General features: G+C 37.5%; 1 protein-coding gene across 1 annotated transcript; it reads left to right on the top strand.

The window, feature by feature from the left end:
* Positions 1–9,906: 9,906 nt before the first annotated feature.
* On the top strand, positions 9,907–13,037 carry LOC113694287 (rust resistance kinase Lr10-like). Its single transcript, XM_027213191.2, has 3 exons — positions 9,907–10,621; positions 11,724–11,765; positions 11,848–13,037. The coding sequence occupies exons 1-3, from the start codon at positions 9,907–9,909 to the stop codon at positions 12,975–12,977; spliced, it is 1,887 nt and encodes a 628-aa protein (XP_027068992.2). The 3' UTR covers positions 12,978–13,037.
* The last annotated feature ends 523 nt before the right edge of the window (positions 13,038–13,560 follow it).

Here is a 13,560-nt window from a genome sequence, read left to right as displayed (position 1 = left end):
TTAACAATTACTACATACCTGCTGATCATCACTGGACTTCAATAAAAAGAACCTGTGATCATATTCACACCCCATCCTCTTGCTAGAATTCAAGTGCCTTTCAATATGAAGTGCCAAATGGATTGATCTTTTTGAGCTGTAAAAGTCCTGTGAATTCCAAATCTCCCGTCTTCCTGTGATATCACTCAAAACCAGTATTCCGACAATCACAACTCAGCTTCTCAAGTGGGATTTAGTTACAGCTATGCTATTATTGTTGGTAAAAATCCAGTGGCATCAGATATTGATGATTCCTGCACCATTCTTAAAATAGTTCCCTTAGAGCTGCTGTGTCTCCCCAGCATAACGGCGGACATCTCATTTCAAGAAATCCATAATTCGCTGGCAGATGGCTTTGTATCGATCTGACTCTTTGAAGCAATCATTACAGCAAGAAGCGCTATTGGTGGTGTACTTTTATTTGCTTTTCTAATCTTTAGATGTAACTGAAGGCATTTGTCGATGCAGTAGAAGAGTTTCTACAAACAAACAAGGGACTCATGCGTAATGGCTAAAACTGCAATGGCTAAACTACGATTCTGGGAAGCAAGCGCAAAAACGGACGAAAGTTAAACTAATCAATGGCTGATCCTCTTTCCAAACTCTTAACATCAGAAAAAAAGCTAAGATAATGCTCTGAAGGCCTCACTGTGAATGAATATTTTTGCCTCCAATAGCGCTCACATAACCCACAATTGGAACTGAAGCACTATTCCTAACTCTCACTCCCTCCTTTTGTTTTTCCTTCACACACACACACACACACCAATTAATGTTTCAACAACTCGGAAGAATTGACTTGCTACAAAAATATTTTCAAGTAGTAGTAATTGACTTGGCTAATTGGATTGGCTGAAGAAGAAAGGATTGTTGTCATGCTAATCTAACAACTAAAATTGTGATATATATATATATCATGGCTAGTAGCTTCCAATATTAATAAAAATTAATTCTAATATTTTCGAAATATGAGCAATTCGTCCGAAAGCTTTCAACGGACATCCTTTTTGTGATAATTTATATTGTGTGAGAATTCCCTTTAAAATAGCAGTTATAGTCATTGTCTTCTCAATCTCCATAGCTGTATCCCCAGAATTCATCCACACTAAAAGTGATTTTAACTACCCATCCTTATTGTGGGACCAAAGAAAATGATATTACAACCTTTGGTTTCAAGAAAATGATAGTTCTTTGTGAAGCCAAAGAAAATGTTGATGATGAGTAGTGGCAGAGTAGGATTTCGCAGAAGAGGGGGGGGGGGGGGAAGGGGAGGGCATATTAAGTTATAAATACATCAAGTTTAAGTAGTTTTAGGGTATAAAATGTGTAGCTTTTTATTCTTAAAATGTTAATTAAGAAGTAAAATTTTTAATTTTTAATACTACAAATTACTGTTGTAAACATAAATTGATAGAACAAAGAAAATGGAGTACTTTTGTAGGCAAGAAGAAAAAAAAAAGTACAGAGATTACACCTATAAAATAGTGTTATATGTGAAAGTATAAAAATGATGTATCTTATAGTACGATGAGACACATGATTAAAGAGTAATAATTCTCTCTCGACAAATTAATAATACCATGTACCATAACAATCAATCAAAGATAAGCTCAAAGAGAAGGAACAGGTGGAGGCGGGACACTAGGCTTTAAAAATTTTTTTGAAGGGGGCAAAATTAGAAATTAAAGCAAAATTCTATAAAATGTAGGTAACAAATATGATTTCTTAAAAGTTAGGGGGAACAATCACCAGTGTAGTGTCCCCTGTCGACGAGGAAGGGCTCAGGAAGAAGCAAAGGAGAAATAGTCAACAAGGGCGAAAACGTTTCTACAATAAGTGGCCCCAACTCCCAAGTGACCCGATTTGGCATTTAATTGGACTTTTTTTATGTGCGAGGGACCTTTGATATTTCCATGAGGTAAGTATATTTCTACAATTCTTTTTTTAATTTTATTTTCAGCAAGAGACTTTGACCAAAAAAAAAAAATTGGATCTGCAGTCCATTGCTTGTGACTAATTCGTGTATATTGTCAACAATACAACTCTTGCGGGCTATAGGTCTAATTTTCTCGGGACATTAATGTTTGTAAGCCACGCAATGATAACTAAAACTAAGTATTTGCAAGTAATACTAATTTTGAATATCTGTAAATAATCGCGAATCTAGAATGGTGTGAACAATTTTGAATATTTGCAATAAAAAAATCACGAATGAAACCTTTTAAGAAAGATTATAAAAAAATTGTCAAAATAATGATAATATCGATTTACAATAGATTTATTTTTTTGGTTCTTCAGTTCAACAAAATTTTTTTTTTTTGTAATCCAGAATATGCCGTGATTTGAACCACTTTGAACCTGAACCGACACACCAAATCGAGGGATATGTTGCGGCCCCACACGACACACCTTAAGTAAGTCACCAGGGTTCAAATCCAGAATACGGTTCGAACTGAAGATCAAACGATTCCTAAGAGTTCGCTCACATCTGGACTACTCCCATAGAATAACGAAAATTTAATTTTATCTTCGGTTGAGTTCTAACAAAGCAAATATCATTAAAATTTTCTTACACAACAATAAAAAAGATTAGACCTACAAAAACCAAGAACAACGACTTCAGTACCAAATTCAAGATTGGAGCTTGATTTGGGGAGGGAAAGGACTCCACTTTCAAATCCATTTACCCACCAATGCCACCTATCTACCATCAATGGAATGGAGCCCAATAAAGAAAGGCCAAGACTTGGGTAGATCTGATTTTCATAGATCCAATAGTCGATTTTGTGCAACACTACTTGGTGAAATAGTATGACACAATCTGGATCATTAAATTTTTGAATATTGGATCTACCAAGTGTAAGCCAACAAAAAAAGCATGCTTATCGGAATCCTACCGGTTGATTCAAAGAAAATTTTCCAAGTCAAGGAAAGCATCAATTGTGGACTTGCTTTAGCAGTTGATGTGTCTTAATTAAATTTTACTTTTCTTAAACTGTACGTGGGATTGACCATGACATATAAAATGAGATGGAAAGAGTACTATACGTTTGCGGTGTAGAATTGTTAACGTTGGCTGTAGCTGTACGTTTGTGCCCCATTGGAAAATTGGGCATGAATTGAGGAGGAAAATTGTGCCCCTGATCGTGAATTAGTAGACTTATTCTTTGTTCAATGAAAAGAAAATCCAACTAGCGTCGGCTCTGAGGACCATATTTGTGCAAGTTTGAATTGTGAAGAATAAAAATGCATCATTTCTTACTCCAAAAATACAACATGAGAATCTACAATCGTACATGGGCTCATTAGAAAGTTTTACCGCTCACATGCCCAGTACCAGTGAAAAGAAACGATTCATATGTTTCTCAACAATTAGAATGGCAGATGTATTTCCACGAGAATGTGCAGAAGATAATTAAATTAGACCAACTTTTGACATTATAAACCACATATTAAATAAAATTATATCTGTTTTTCACCATAAAAAATTCTGAATTTTGACATGTTTCGACTAAGCTTAACTAGGTTGAATCATGCGATATTACAAAAAACTAATTTTAAAATTATAAGATAATTTCAAATTTGGGCTTTAATATGGAAAGTTCCAATGAGTATTCTACCATTCGAAAATTTAATATATCAGTTTTTGCTTCAAACATTAACGTTTATTTATAATGATAAATCACTTATATATTATCAATACATTTACTAATGGGTATAAATACATACTACATGTACAAAATCTAAAATATTGAAATGATGGAGTATGTATCAAGTCCATTAATTTATACACTAAAGGCCCATAAAAGATTAATAATTATTTTATTCAAAATATACTTTTTGTTTTTCTCTATTGAATGAACACTTGTAATAAAGTATTGAAATAAGACAATCATTACTAATTCGAGTATTTTAAAGATAGAACTTGCAAGCAAATGAAAGCATCTTACTAAAGTTCATATCTAGGTAAATCACACCGGAGAAATGAACAAATATTTATGTTTAGACATGTAATCAGAGAAATAATTATGTCAAAGTGGGGCACAAGCACTTCAGTCTTATACATTTCCATCAATATTTCGTCTTCCACGGTAAGACTTTTCGAAGATGATTATTGTCATTGTTGGACTAAAACAAATATTTGCCAATTTATTCACCAAATTGAAGTGGCTCAAAGTTTTTGACTCCATCATCAGAACTCATTTATATTTTCCTTTGTCCTTCTGACCATTGCAAATAGACACCATGCTGGATTTGAAGATCATCTTTGCAATTTGCTTAGCCCATAAATATAATTTTATAGCTCCTTCGAATCTTGAGAAAGGTCGCAGATGTATGCACCAATTCAACCATGGGAAACTGCAGACTGAAAGAATATTTGCCAATTTATTCACGAATTTAAGTGGCTCAAGGTTTTTGACTCCATCATCAGAACTCATTTTATCTTTTCCTTTGTCCTCCTGACCATTGCAAATAGTGTTGTTTTGTCAGAGCCGCAAGCTTTGACTTGTGGCATAATTTTTTCATTTCCTTCTCATCCCACATCGGAGCCTGCTGAAGAGAAGTCGGCTACTCGAGGCCTATAAATAGAAGGGTCCATTGAAGGATTTAACTTGCACCACTTAAGAGAGTTATATGGGCTATTAGCTTCTTAAGTTATTTAGCCCATTCAGTCAAATATTTTAGGCTCTCTTATTTTGAGTTTAGGAATATTTTCTAAACTCTTTTGTAAGTGCCTATTGGCCTAGGAACCACTTTCCTACGGCTTTTGTATTTCTTCTTCATAATAGAAATATTGCTCCTCCCTCGCCCGTGGACGTAGGTCAATTTGACCGAACCACGTAAATCTTCTGTGTCTTTTATTTGCTTTGTTATCCGTCTTTATATGGTCGGTTTTACCGCCTAATTATTATATGGCTGGTATCTACCGCCTATCTATTATATGGTCGGTTATACCGCCTACTTTGTGCTAACTTGAGTTTGTCTATTCCTGGCCCGGTCCTAACAAACTGGTATCAGAGCTGGTTGTTATATTTTGCAAGACAGGTTCATCTGGTGGGGCCCGTTCATCTGGTGGGGTCCGTCCATCCTGTGGGGCCCACTCATCCTGTGGGGTCCGTTTATCCGTGGGGCCCGCTCACCTTGTGGGGTCCTTTCATCCCGTGGGGCCCGCCTATCTCGTGGGGCCCGCTCACCCTGTGGGGCCCGCTCACGAGACTTGCATATTTGTTTGGCCAGTTTTTTGAGACAAACTTCAAGTTACAGAATTTGTGGCAACAATGACGATAACAAAGACGGTTGTCGAGAAATTCGACAGGAATGTCAACTTCGGAATGTGGCAGCTCAAGATGGAGGCCATTCTTGTTCAAGACGGAGTTGATCTAGCGATTCACGGAATCGAGAACAAACCAGAAGATGTCAAGGATGCGGATTTCGCCGATATGGATAAGAAGGCCAGATCCAGCATAATCTTAAACCTCTCCGATGAGGTATTGCGTGAGGTAGCAACGGAGACTTCGGCCAAGGCTATGTGGGATAAATTGAAAGCCTTGTATATGAAGAAGACAGTCGAAAATCGGCTATATTTGAAGCAGAGTTTGTACATGCTTCGGATGTCTGAAGGTACATCTATACTCTCCCATCTTGATAAATTTGATTCCATTATTATGGATTTGGGGAATATAGATTCGAAAATTGATGATGAAGATCAAGCCCTATTACTTTTGTGTTCCCTTCCCCAGTCTTTTAAGCATTTCCGCGATACTATGATTTATGGAAAGGAAACAATTTCGTATCGGGAAATTAAATCTGCATTAAAATCTAAAGAGCAGATAGATAGGGATATTACTGGGGAAACTAGTGGGAGTCAAGCCGATGGCTTGTTTGTTCGGGGTAGATCTGAAAAGAGAAACACAGAAAATAGAAGTAGATCCAAATCCAGACATAAAAATGTGGTGTGCAATTATTGTAAAAAGAAGGGCCATGTTATCTCTGATTGCTTTAAATTGAAAAATAAAGAAAAGCAAAAAGGGAAATTTGTTGAGAAAAATACTGAATCCGCTGAGGCTAGTATAGCAGCTGATGAGAATGATGGAACCATTTTCTGTGCAACGGAAAATAATTTTAGGTCTAACAATGAGTGGATTTTAGATTCGGGTTGTTCATATCATATGTGTCCCAATAGGGACTGGTTTTCAACATATGAATCAGCTGAAGGTGGAGTTGTCTTAATGGGCAACAACGCTGTTTGTAAAGTTGTTGGCAAAGGCACAATCCGGATTAAAATGTACGATGGTATTGTGAGGACGCTCACAGATGTTAGACATGTTCCAGATTTGAAGAAAAATCTCATCTCTTTGGGCACTCTTGAGTCTATTGGGTGCAGGTATTCAGGTGGAGACGGAGTTCTCAAAATTACTCGAGGAGCTCTTGTTGTTATGAAGGCACACAGATCTGGTACTTTGTATATTTTGCAGGGATCTACTGTTACAGGTGCTGCTGCTGTTTCAACATCATCTTTGTCAGATACAGACATCACCAAATTATGGCATATGCGTTTGGGGCACATGAGCGAAAAAGGCTTAGGCATACTAAGCAAAAAGGGACTTCTTTGTGGTCAAAGTACCGGGCCATTGGAATTCTGTGAACATTGTATTTTTGGGAAGCAGAAAAGAGTCAGTTTCAGTTCACCAGCAATTCACAAGACAAAAGGTACTCTTGATTACATTCATTCAGATCTATGGGGTCCTTCTCGTGCTCCTTCTAAAGGTGGTGCCAGGTACATGTTGACTTTCATTGATGATTATTCAAGGAAAGTTTGGGTATATTTTCTTAAGCATAAAAATGATGTTTTCCTAACTTTCAAGCAATGGAAAGTTTTGATTGAGAAGCAAACAGGAAAACACATTAAGCGGTTGAGAACAGATAATGGCATGGAATTTTGTGGAGGTGAATTTAATGAATTCTGCAAGAATGAAGGAATTGTTCGTCATCACACCGTCAGGATGACGCCTCAACAAAATGGTGTGGCCGAACGTATGAACAGAACTCTTTTGGAGAGAGCAAGGTGTATGATCTCTAATGCAGGGTTGACAAACGACTTTTGGGCAGAGGCGATCAATATGGCCTGTTATATTGTCAACCGTTCTCCTTCTGCATCTCTTGATTTCAAAACTCCTGAGAAAGTTTGGTCAGGTACTCCTGCTGATTACTCCAATTTAAAAGTTTTTGGGTGTCCAGCATACATGCACGTGAATGATGGAAAATTGGAGCCTAGGGCTAAAAAGTGCATTTTTCTTGGGTATGCTTCTGGGGTGAAAGGATACAGATTATGGTGTCCTGATCCCAAATTCTCAAAATTTGTAATCAGTAGAGATGTTACTTTTGATGAATTGTCTATGTTATCTTCCAAGAAGGAGTCTTCTAGTCCTTGTACTACTGATAGTACACAAAAGCAGGTGGAGCTTGATATTGGCAGTTCTGGTCCTTCTCAGACCAAATCTTCTATTCAACAAATGTCAGTAGATGCACCTGAGTCTACTGTGGAAGATAGTTCAGAAGAAGAGGAATATTCCATACCCAGAGATAGACAAAGGAGAGACATTCGACCACCACAAAGATATGCAAATTTAGTTGCATATGCTTTGTCTATTGCAGAAGAAACTGATGCAGTTGGTGAGCCTTCCACCTATTCAGAAGCAGTTTCTTGTGATGATTCTGCAAAGTGGTTGATTGCGATGAATGAAGAAATTGAATCTGTTCATCGTAATGAAACTTGGGTTCTTGTAAAGCCGCCGTCAGCTAAGAAAATTGTTGGATGCAAATGGGTCTTCAAGAAGAAGGAAGGTATTCCAGGGGTTGAAGATGCAAGGTATAAAGCACGATTAGTTGCAAAGGGCTATAGTCAGGTACAAGGTGTTGATTTTAATGATATATTCTCACCTGTTGTTAAACATAGCTCTATTCGTGTTTTGCTTGCTTTAGTAGCCATGTATAATTTGGAGTTAGAGCAGCTTGATGTTAAGACAGCTTTCTTACATGGCGAACTTGAAGAACAAATTTATATGAAGCAACCCCAGGGTTTTGAGATTGAAGGTAAGGAAGACCATGTTTGCTTATTGAAGAAATCCTTATATGGATTGAAGCAGTCTCCAAGACAATGGTATAAAAGGTTTGATTCCTTTATGTTGGGTCATGGTTATTTGAGGAGCATGTATGATAGTTGTGTTTACTTCCGGAAGTTAAATGATGGTTCTTTCATTTATTTGCTGCTTTATGTTGATGACATGCTCATTGCTGCCAAGAATTTGTCAGAAATTCACACTTTGAAACTGCAGTTAAATAGTGAATTTGAAATGAAAGATTTGGGAGCAGCTAAGAAAATTCTTGGCATGGATATCAAGCGAGATCGAGGAGTAGGGAAGTTGTTCTTGACCCAGAAAAATTACCTTGAGAAAGTTTTGGAGCGTTTTGGCATGAAAGATGCTAAACCAGTATCTACTCCTTTTGCTAGCCATTTTCGGCTATCTGCTGCTCAATCACCGAAATCAGATGAAGAGGAAGATTATATGGCACGGGTTCCTTATTCCAGTGCAGTCGGCAGTATTATGTATGCAATGGTTTGTACTCGTCCCGATATTGCACAAGCAGTCAGTGTTGTTAGCAGATATATGTGTTGCCCTGGTAAAGCACATTGGCAAGCTGTGAAGTGGATTTTCAGATACTTGCGAGGTACTTCAAATGCATGTTTGGAGTTTGGAAGAAATAATAACACTTTGGTTGGTTTTGTAGACTCAGACTACGCTGGGGATCTTGACAGGAGAAGATCACTTTCAGGCTATGTATTTTGCATTGGCGGTTGTGCTGTTAGTTGGAAAGCTACTCTACAACCTGTCGTAGCTTTGTCTACTACTGAAACAGAATATATGGCTGTGACCGAGGCAATCAAAGAAGCCTTGTGGTTGAAGAGTTTATTTAGCGAGCTAAGTCTATATCAAGGTGTTACTGATATTCACTGTGATAGTCAAAGTGCCATACACTTGACTAAAGATCAGATGTATCATGAGAGGACGAAACACATTGATGTGAAGTATCACTTCATTCGGGATATCATTGCTGAGGGAAAAGTCCTTATTCAGAAAATCAATACTAAGGACAATCCAGCCGATATGTTTACGAAACCTCTTCCAGTTTACAAATTCAAGCAGTGCTTGGATTTGGTTGGTGTTCATTGTTGGTGATTTACGCCCATTGGGGCTTATGTGGAGAAGGTGGAGCAATTTTGCTATTGTCGATGATAAGACTCAAAATTATGCCAAGGTGGAGATTTGTTGTTTTGTCAGAGCCGCAAGCTTTGACTTGTGGCATAATTTTTTCATTTCCTTCTCATCCCACATCGGAGCCTGCTGAAGAGAAGTCGGCTACTCGAGGCCTATAAATAGAAGGGTCCATTGAAGGATTTAACTTGCACCACTTAAGAGAGTTATATGGGCTATTAGCTTCTTAAGTTATTTAGCCCATTCAGTCAAATATTTTAGGCTCTCTTATTTTGAGTTTAGGAATATTTTCTAAACTCTTTTGTAAGTGCCTATTGGCCTAGGAACCACTTTCCTACGGCTTTTGTATTTCTTCTTCATAGTAGAAATATTGCTCCTCCCTCGCCCGTGGACGTAGGTCAATTTGACCGAACCACGTAAATCTTCTGTGTCTTTTATTTGCTTTGTTATCCGTCTTTATATGGTCGGTTTTACCGCCTAATTATTATATGGCTGGTATCTACCGCCTATCTATTATATGGTCGGTTATACCGCCTACTTTGTGCTAACTTGAGTTTGTCTATTCCTGGCCCGGTCCTAACAAATAGAAACCATGCTGGACTTGAAGGTTATGTTTGTAGTTTGCTTAGTCCTTATATATGTTTTTATAGCTCCTTTGAATCTTGCGAAAGGTCGCAGATGTATGAACCAATTCAACTGCGGGAAAATCCGCATTAATGTCGGTTGCCCTTTTCAAGTTGAGGGTGGAGATTTTGAATGCTGCGGTCGGTCTGATGTTCGACTCTCCTGCGAGCACAATCGCACAGTTCTGTACTTAGGACCCAACTCCAACAAATATTATGTAGCTGAAGAAAGCATCAGGCAGATCATGCGCTCAAAATCGATTCATATTATGGATCCTGGGGTTGTGAAGAACAACTGCTCCACCGTTCCACTTTACTCAATTCTTGACTTTTCTTATAGTCCTCTAGGCCCTGGTTCTGACGCTTTTCAATTGATTTTTGTGTCTTGTAAGAGACCAGTTCATTCTTCTATGTATGTAGACACCACTCCTTGTTTAACCGCCAAGGAATTTTCCAACCAGGATATTGCTCATCAGAGCAATTATAGTTATGTGGTGGTCGGTAAAGCTAGGGATCTGGGGGCATCTGATATTGAAGAGACATGTACCATCCACAGAGTCATTACTTCACGATTTCAGCTCTCTCTGAATGTCAACCTTTCTTTCCAGGACATCCATGATACCATGGCATCTGGTTTTGTGCTTAAATGGAGTGGTATGGGCGCATGCAAGATGTCCGTTCACGGTAAGTGCATCCTTTGATTTGTGCTTAGCTCCTCAATTTCAAACTGATTTATATTCCGACTTCAGTTCATGCCAAATGGTTCAGGCTTTTGGTAATCTTAATGGAAAGTAACTAATTATTTGTCTGTTTTTGCACTGACTATGGAAGAAAGTCATTAAAAATTGGATAAATTACATATAACCCCCTGTAATTTTGCATAATACCATATGATCCCTCTAAAATAGTCACATAATACCGCAGTGGTTTTATGTAAAGTAGAAAATAGACGTAATGTATAATTAGTTATAGCGATTAGGCCACATGCACTCTAAAAGTGCATGTAATGAAATCATGATATTCACTTAAACTAGTATGATTTACATAAATATCCACTTTATACCCCAATAATTTTTATATTTATCCACGTAATTCTTCTACAATTTTGCATAAGGTGGTTAAATCGTCATTTGATGTAGCATTTAAGTAAAGGCATTGCTAGTATTTCAACTAATAACATTATATAATATTTTTCATTAAATTTTCAGTTTATATGAAACCACAGAGGGTGAAATGGATATTTTGAAACGCTTGGAGGATTATGTGACAATAGATAAAACTACACAGGTATTAGTAACTTACCCTTAAAAGTTGGAGATTTCCATAGAACTAATTTTATAAGTTTACCTAGGAATTTAAATACAATGATAGACCAGTAACTACACCGGTAAAAGTGATGGGTACATTTGTAGATACACCAAGGACAAACAAGTAAGAGTATGTAAAAAATCTGAACAGCGGCTCAAACTTTCGTGGACATAGAAAATTGCAAAATGTAGGTATACATATATAATATCCTTTATCTTACCATTGTTGGTACTAAGCAAAGCTAGAATTAATGCAAATTCGGAATTCAAACTTCTTCTTTTCCTTAACCATTGAAAGATTATGAGTGGGAAGATTACAATATAATCTTTTCCTATTACGACATTTATACTCTCGTTCTACTTATAATTAGGCAGGCTTCCATGTAATGTTGCAAGGAAACTTGATTTACGCTTAAAATGAAAAGGACATAGTCTTTATTGTTTCGTCATCTTGCTAATCATGACACTTTTTGTTGCAGAATGTTATGTAGGATACATTGGTGGTCTGGGCTCGTTCGTCGGTAAGCTCTCGAACTGTAATGAATTAAATAAGTTATAACTGTACTTCATTATTGTAAGCTTATTCATTTGACCCTATTGCAGTACTTGCCATTGGAGCAAGAGCAACTATTGGTGCTACATTACTAGTTGCATTTCTCATCTATAAGTGCCAACGAAGGCATTTGTCGATATATGATGCTATAGAGGAGTTTCTCCAAAGTCGCAATAACTTGATCCCTATCAGATACTCTTATAAACAAATCAAGAAGATGACCAACAACTTCAAAGAAAAGTTAGGGGAAGGTGGTTATGGTTGTGTATACAAAGGAAAATTGCGGAGTGGCGAACTAGTAGCAATCAAGATGTTGAGCGAGCCCAAAGCTAATGGCCAAGAATTCATCAATGAGGTTGCCACTCTCGGAAGAATTCACCACGTTAATGTAGTTCGATTAGTGGGATTTTGCGTTACAGCCTCAAAACGTGCACTTGTCTATGATTATATGCCAAATGGATCGCTAGAAAAGTTCATTTTCTCCAAACGTTTGGATGGAAATCCATTAAGTTGGAAGAAGGCAATCGAGATCACCATGGGTGTAGCTCGAGGGATTGAATACTTGCATCAAGGCTGCAGCATGCAAATTTTGCATTTTGACATAAAGCCACACAACATCTTACTTGATGACAACTTCACGCCAAAGGTTTCTGACTTTGGACTAGCTAAATTACATCCTGTTCAAAATAGTGTTGTAAGTCTGACTGCTGTGAGAGGAACATTAGGATACATGGCTCCTGAGTTGTTCTACAAAAGGGTTGGAAAAGTCTCATCTAAGGCTGATGTATACAGCTTTGGAATGCTACTAATGGAGATGGTAGGAAGGAGGAGAAATGTAAATGCACATGCTGAACATTCAAGTCAGACATACTTCCCATCGTGGATAAGCAATAAAGTTGACCAGGGCGGAGAGGTCGATATTGGGGAGGCAACTGAAGATGAAAAAGGAATTGCAAGAAAGTTAACTTTGATAGCATTGTGGTGCATACAGATGCCACCGGATGATCGGCCTTCAATGAGAGAAGTGGTGGAAATGCTACAAGCTGATCTCACAAGCGTGCAGTTGCCACCTAAACCTCTATTTTATCCTCCAGATTCTGCCCAGCCGGTGCAAAGTAATAGCTATAATACTACTGACGAAGTGTCAACAACACTTGATATAATTGTTGATCTTGTGTAACTTAGCAAAATAGGAATGTTTAAAACTAACACATATCTATAAGTTATTTATTCTCCAATACTTGACTGTATTCTAGTATGGCTAAATTACTCACTTATATCTCCCTAATCTTAACGCCATTCTTCTTCTATCATCTGCAAATCTTAAGCACATACCCCCTCCCTGTTTTTAGACTTTCATCTGGTCACCTAAAATCTTTTATCTTCACTATAGTAAAATCTCGATCTAAAGCAGATCTCTCTTGATGCAGTGGCTCTTTAAAACTGTTTAAAATGATTGTCTCTGGCTATTCTAATTAAGTTCTTAAATTTCTACCCTTGTTTATCTTGTTCCTGTTTGGAAGTCTATTTGATCTAAAGCCGTGTGTATAAGAGCATCTTATTTTCTTTTATCTCTTCAGGGAAAAAAAAATGGGAGGAAGAATAAAAAAGCAATGACTTACTCATTTGTAACCGTCTTCATTTATTATTTAAAGCAAGTACGTTGCCGCAATTTGGCTCACAAGTCAGATTCGCGGGGTGGCCTAGGATATCAAAACAGATATGCATGGTATTCAGTCATTCGTATTCCATGTAACCATATG

The sequence above is a fragment of the Coffea arabica genome, chromosome 6e, assembly GCF_036785885.1.
Source record: "Coffea arabica cultivar ET-39 chromosome 6e, Coffea Arabica ET-39 HiFi, whole genome shotgun sequence".
NCBI lineage: Eukaryota > Viridiplantae > Streptophyta > Magnoliopsida > Gentianales > Rubiaceae > Coffea > Coffea arabica.
The sequence above is the reverse complement of the archived record's forward strand: the minus strand, read 5'-3'. Positions and strand labels throughout refer to the sequence as shown.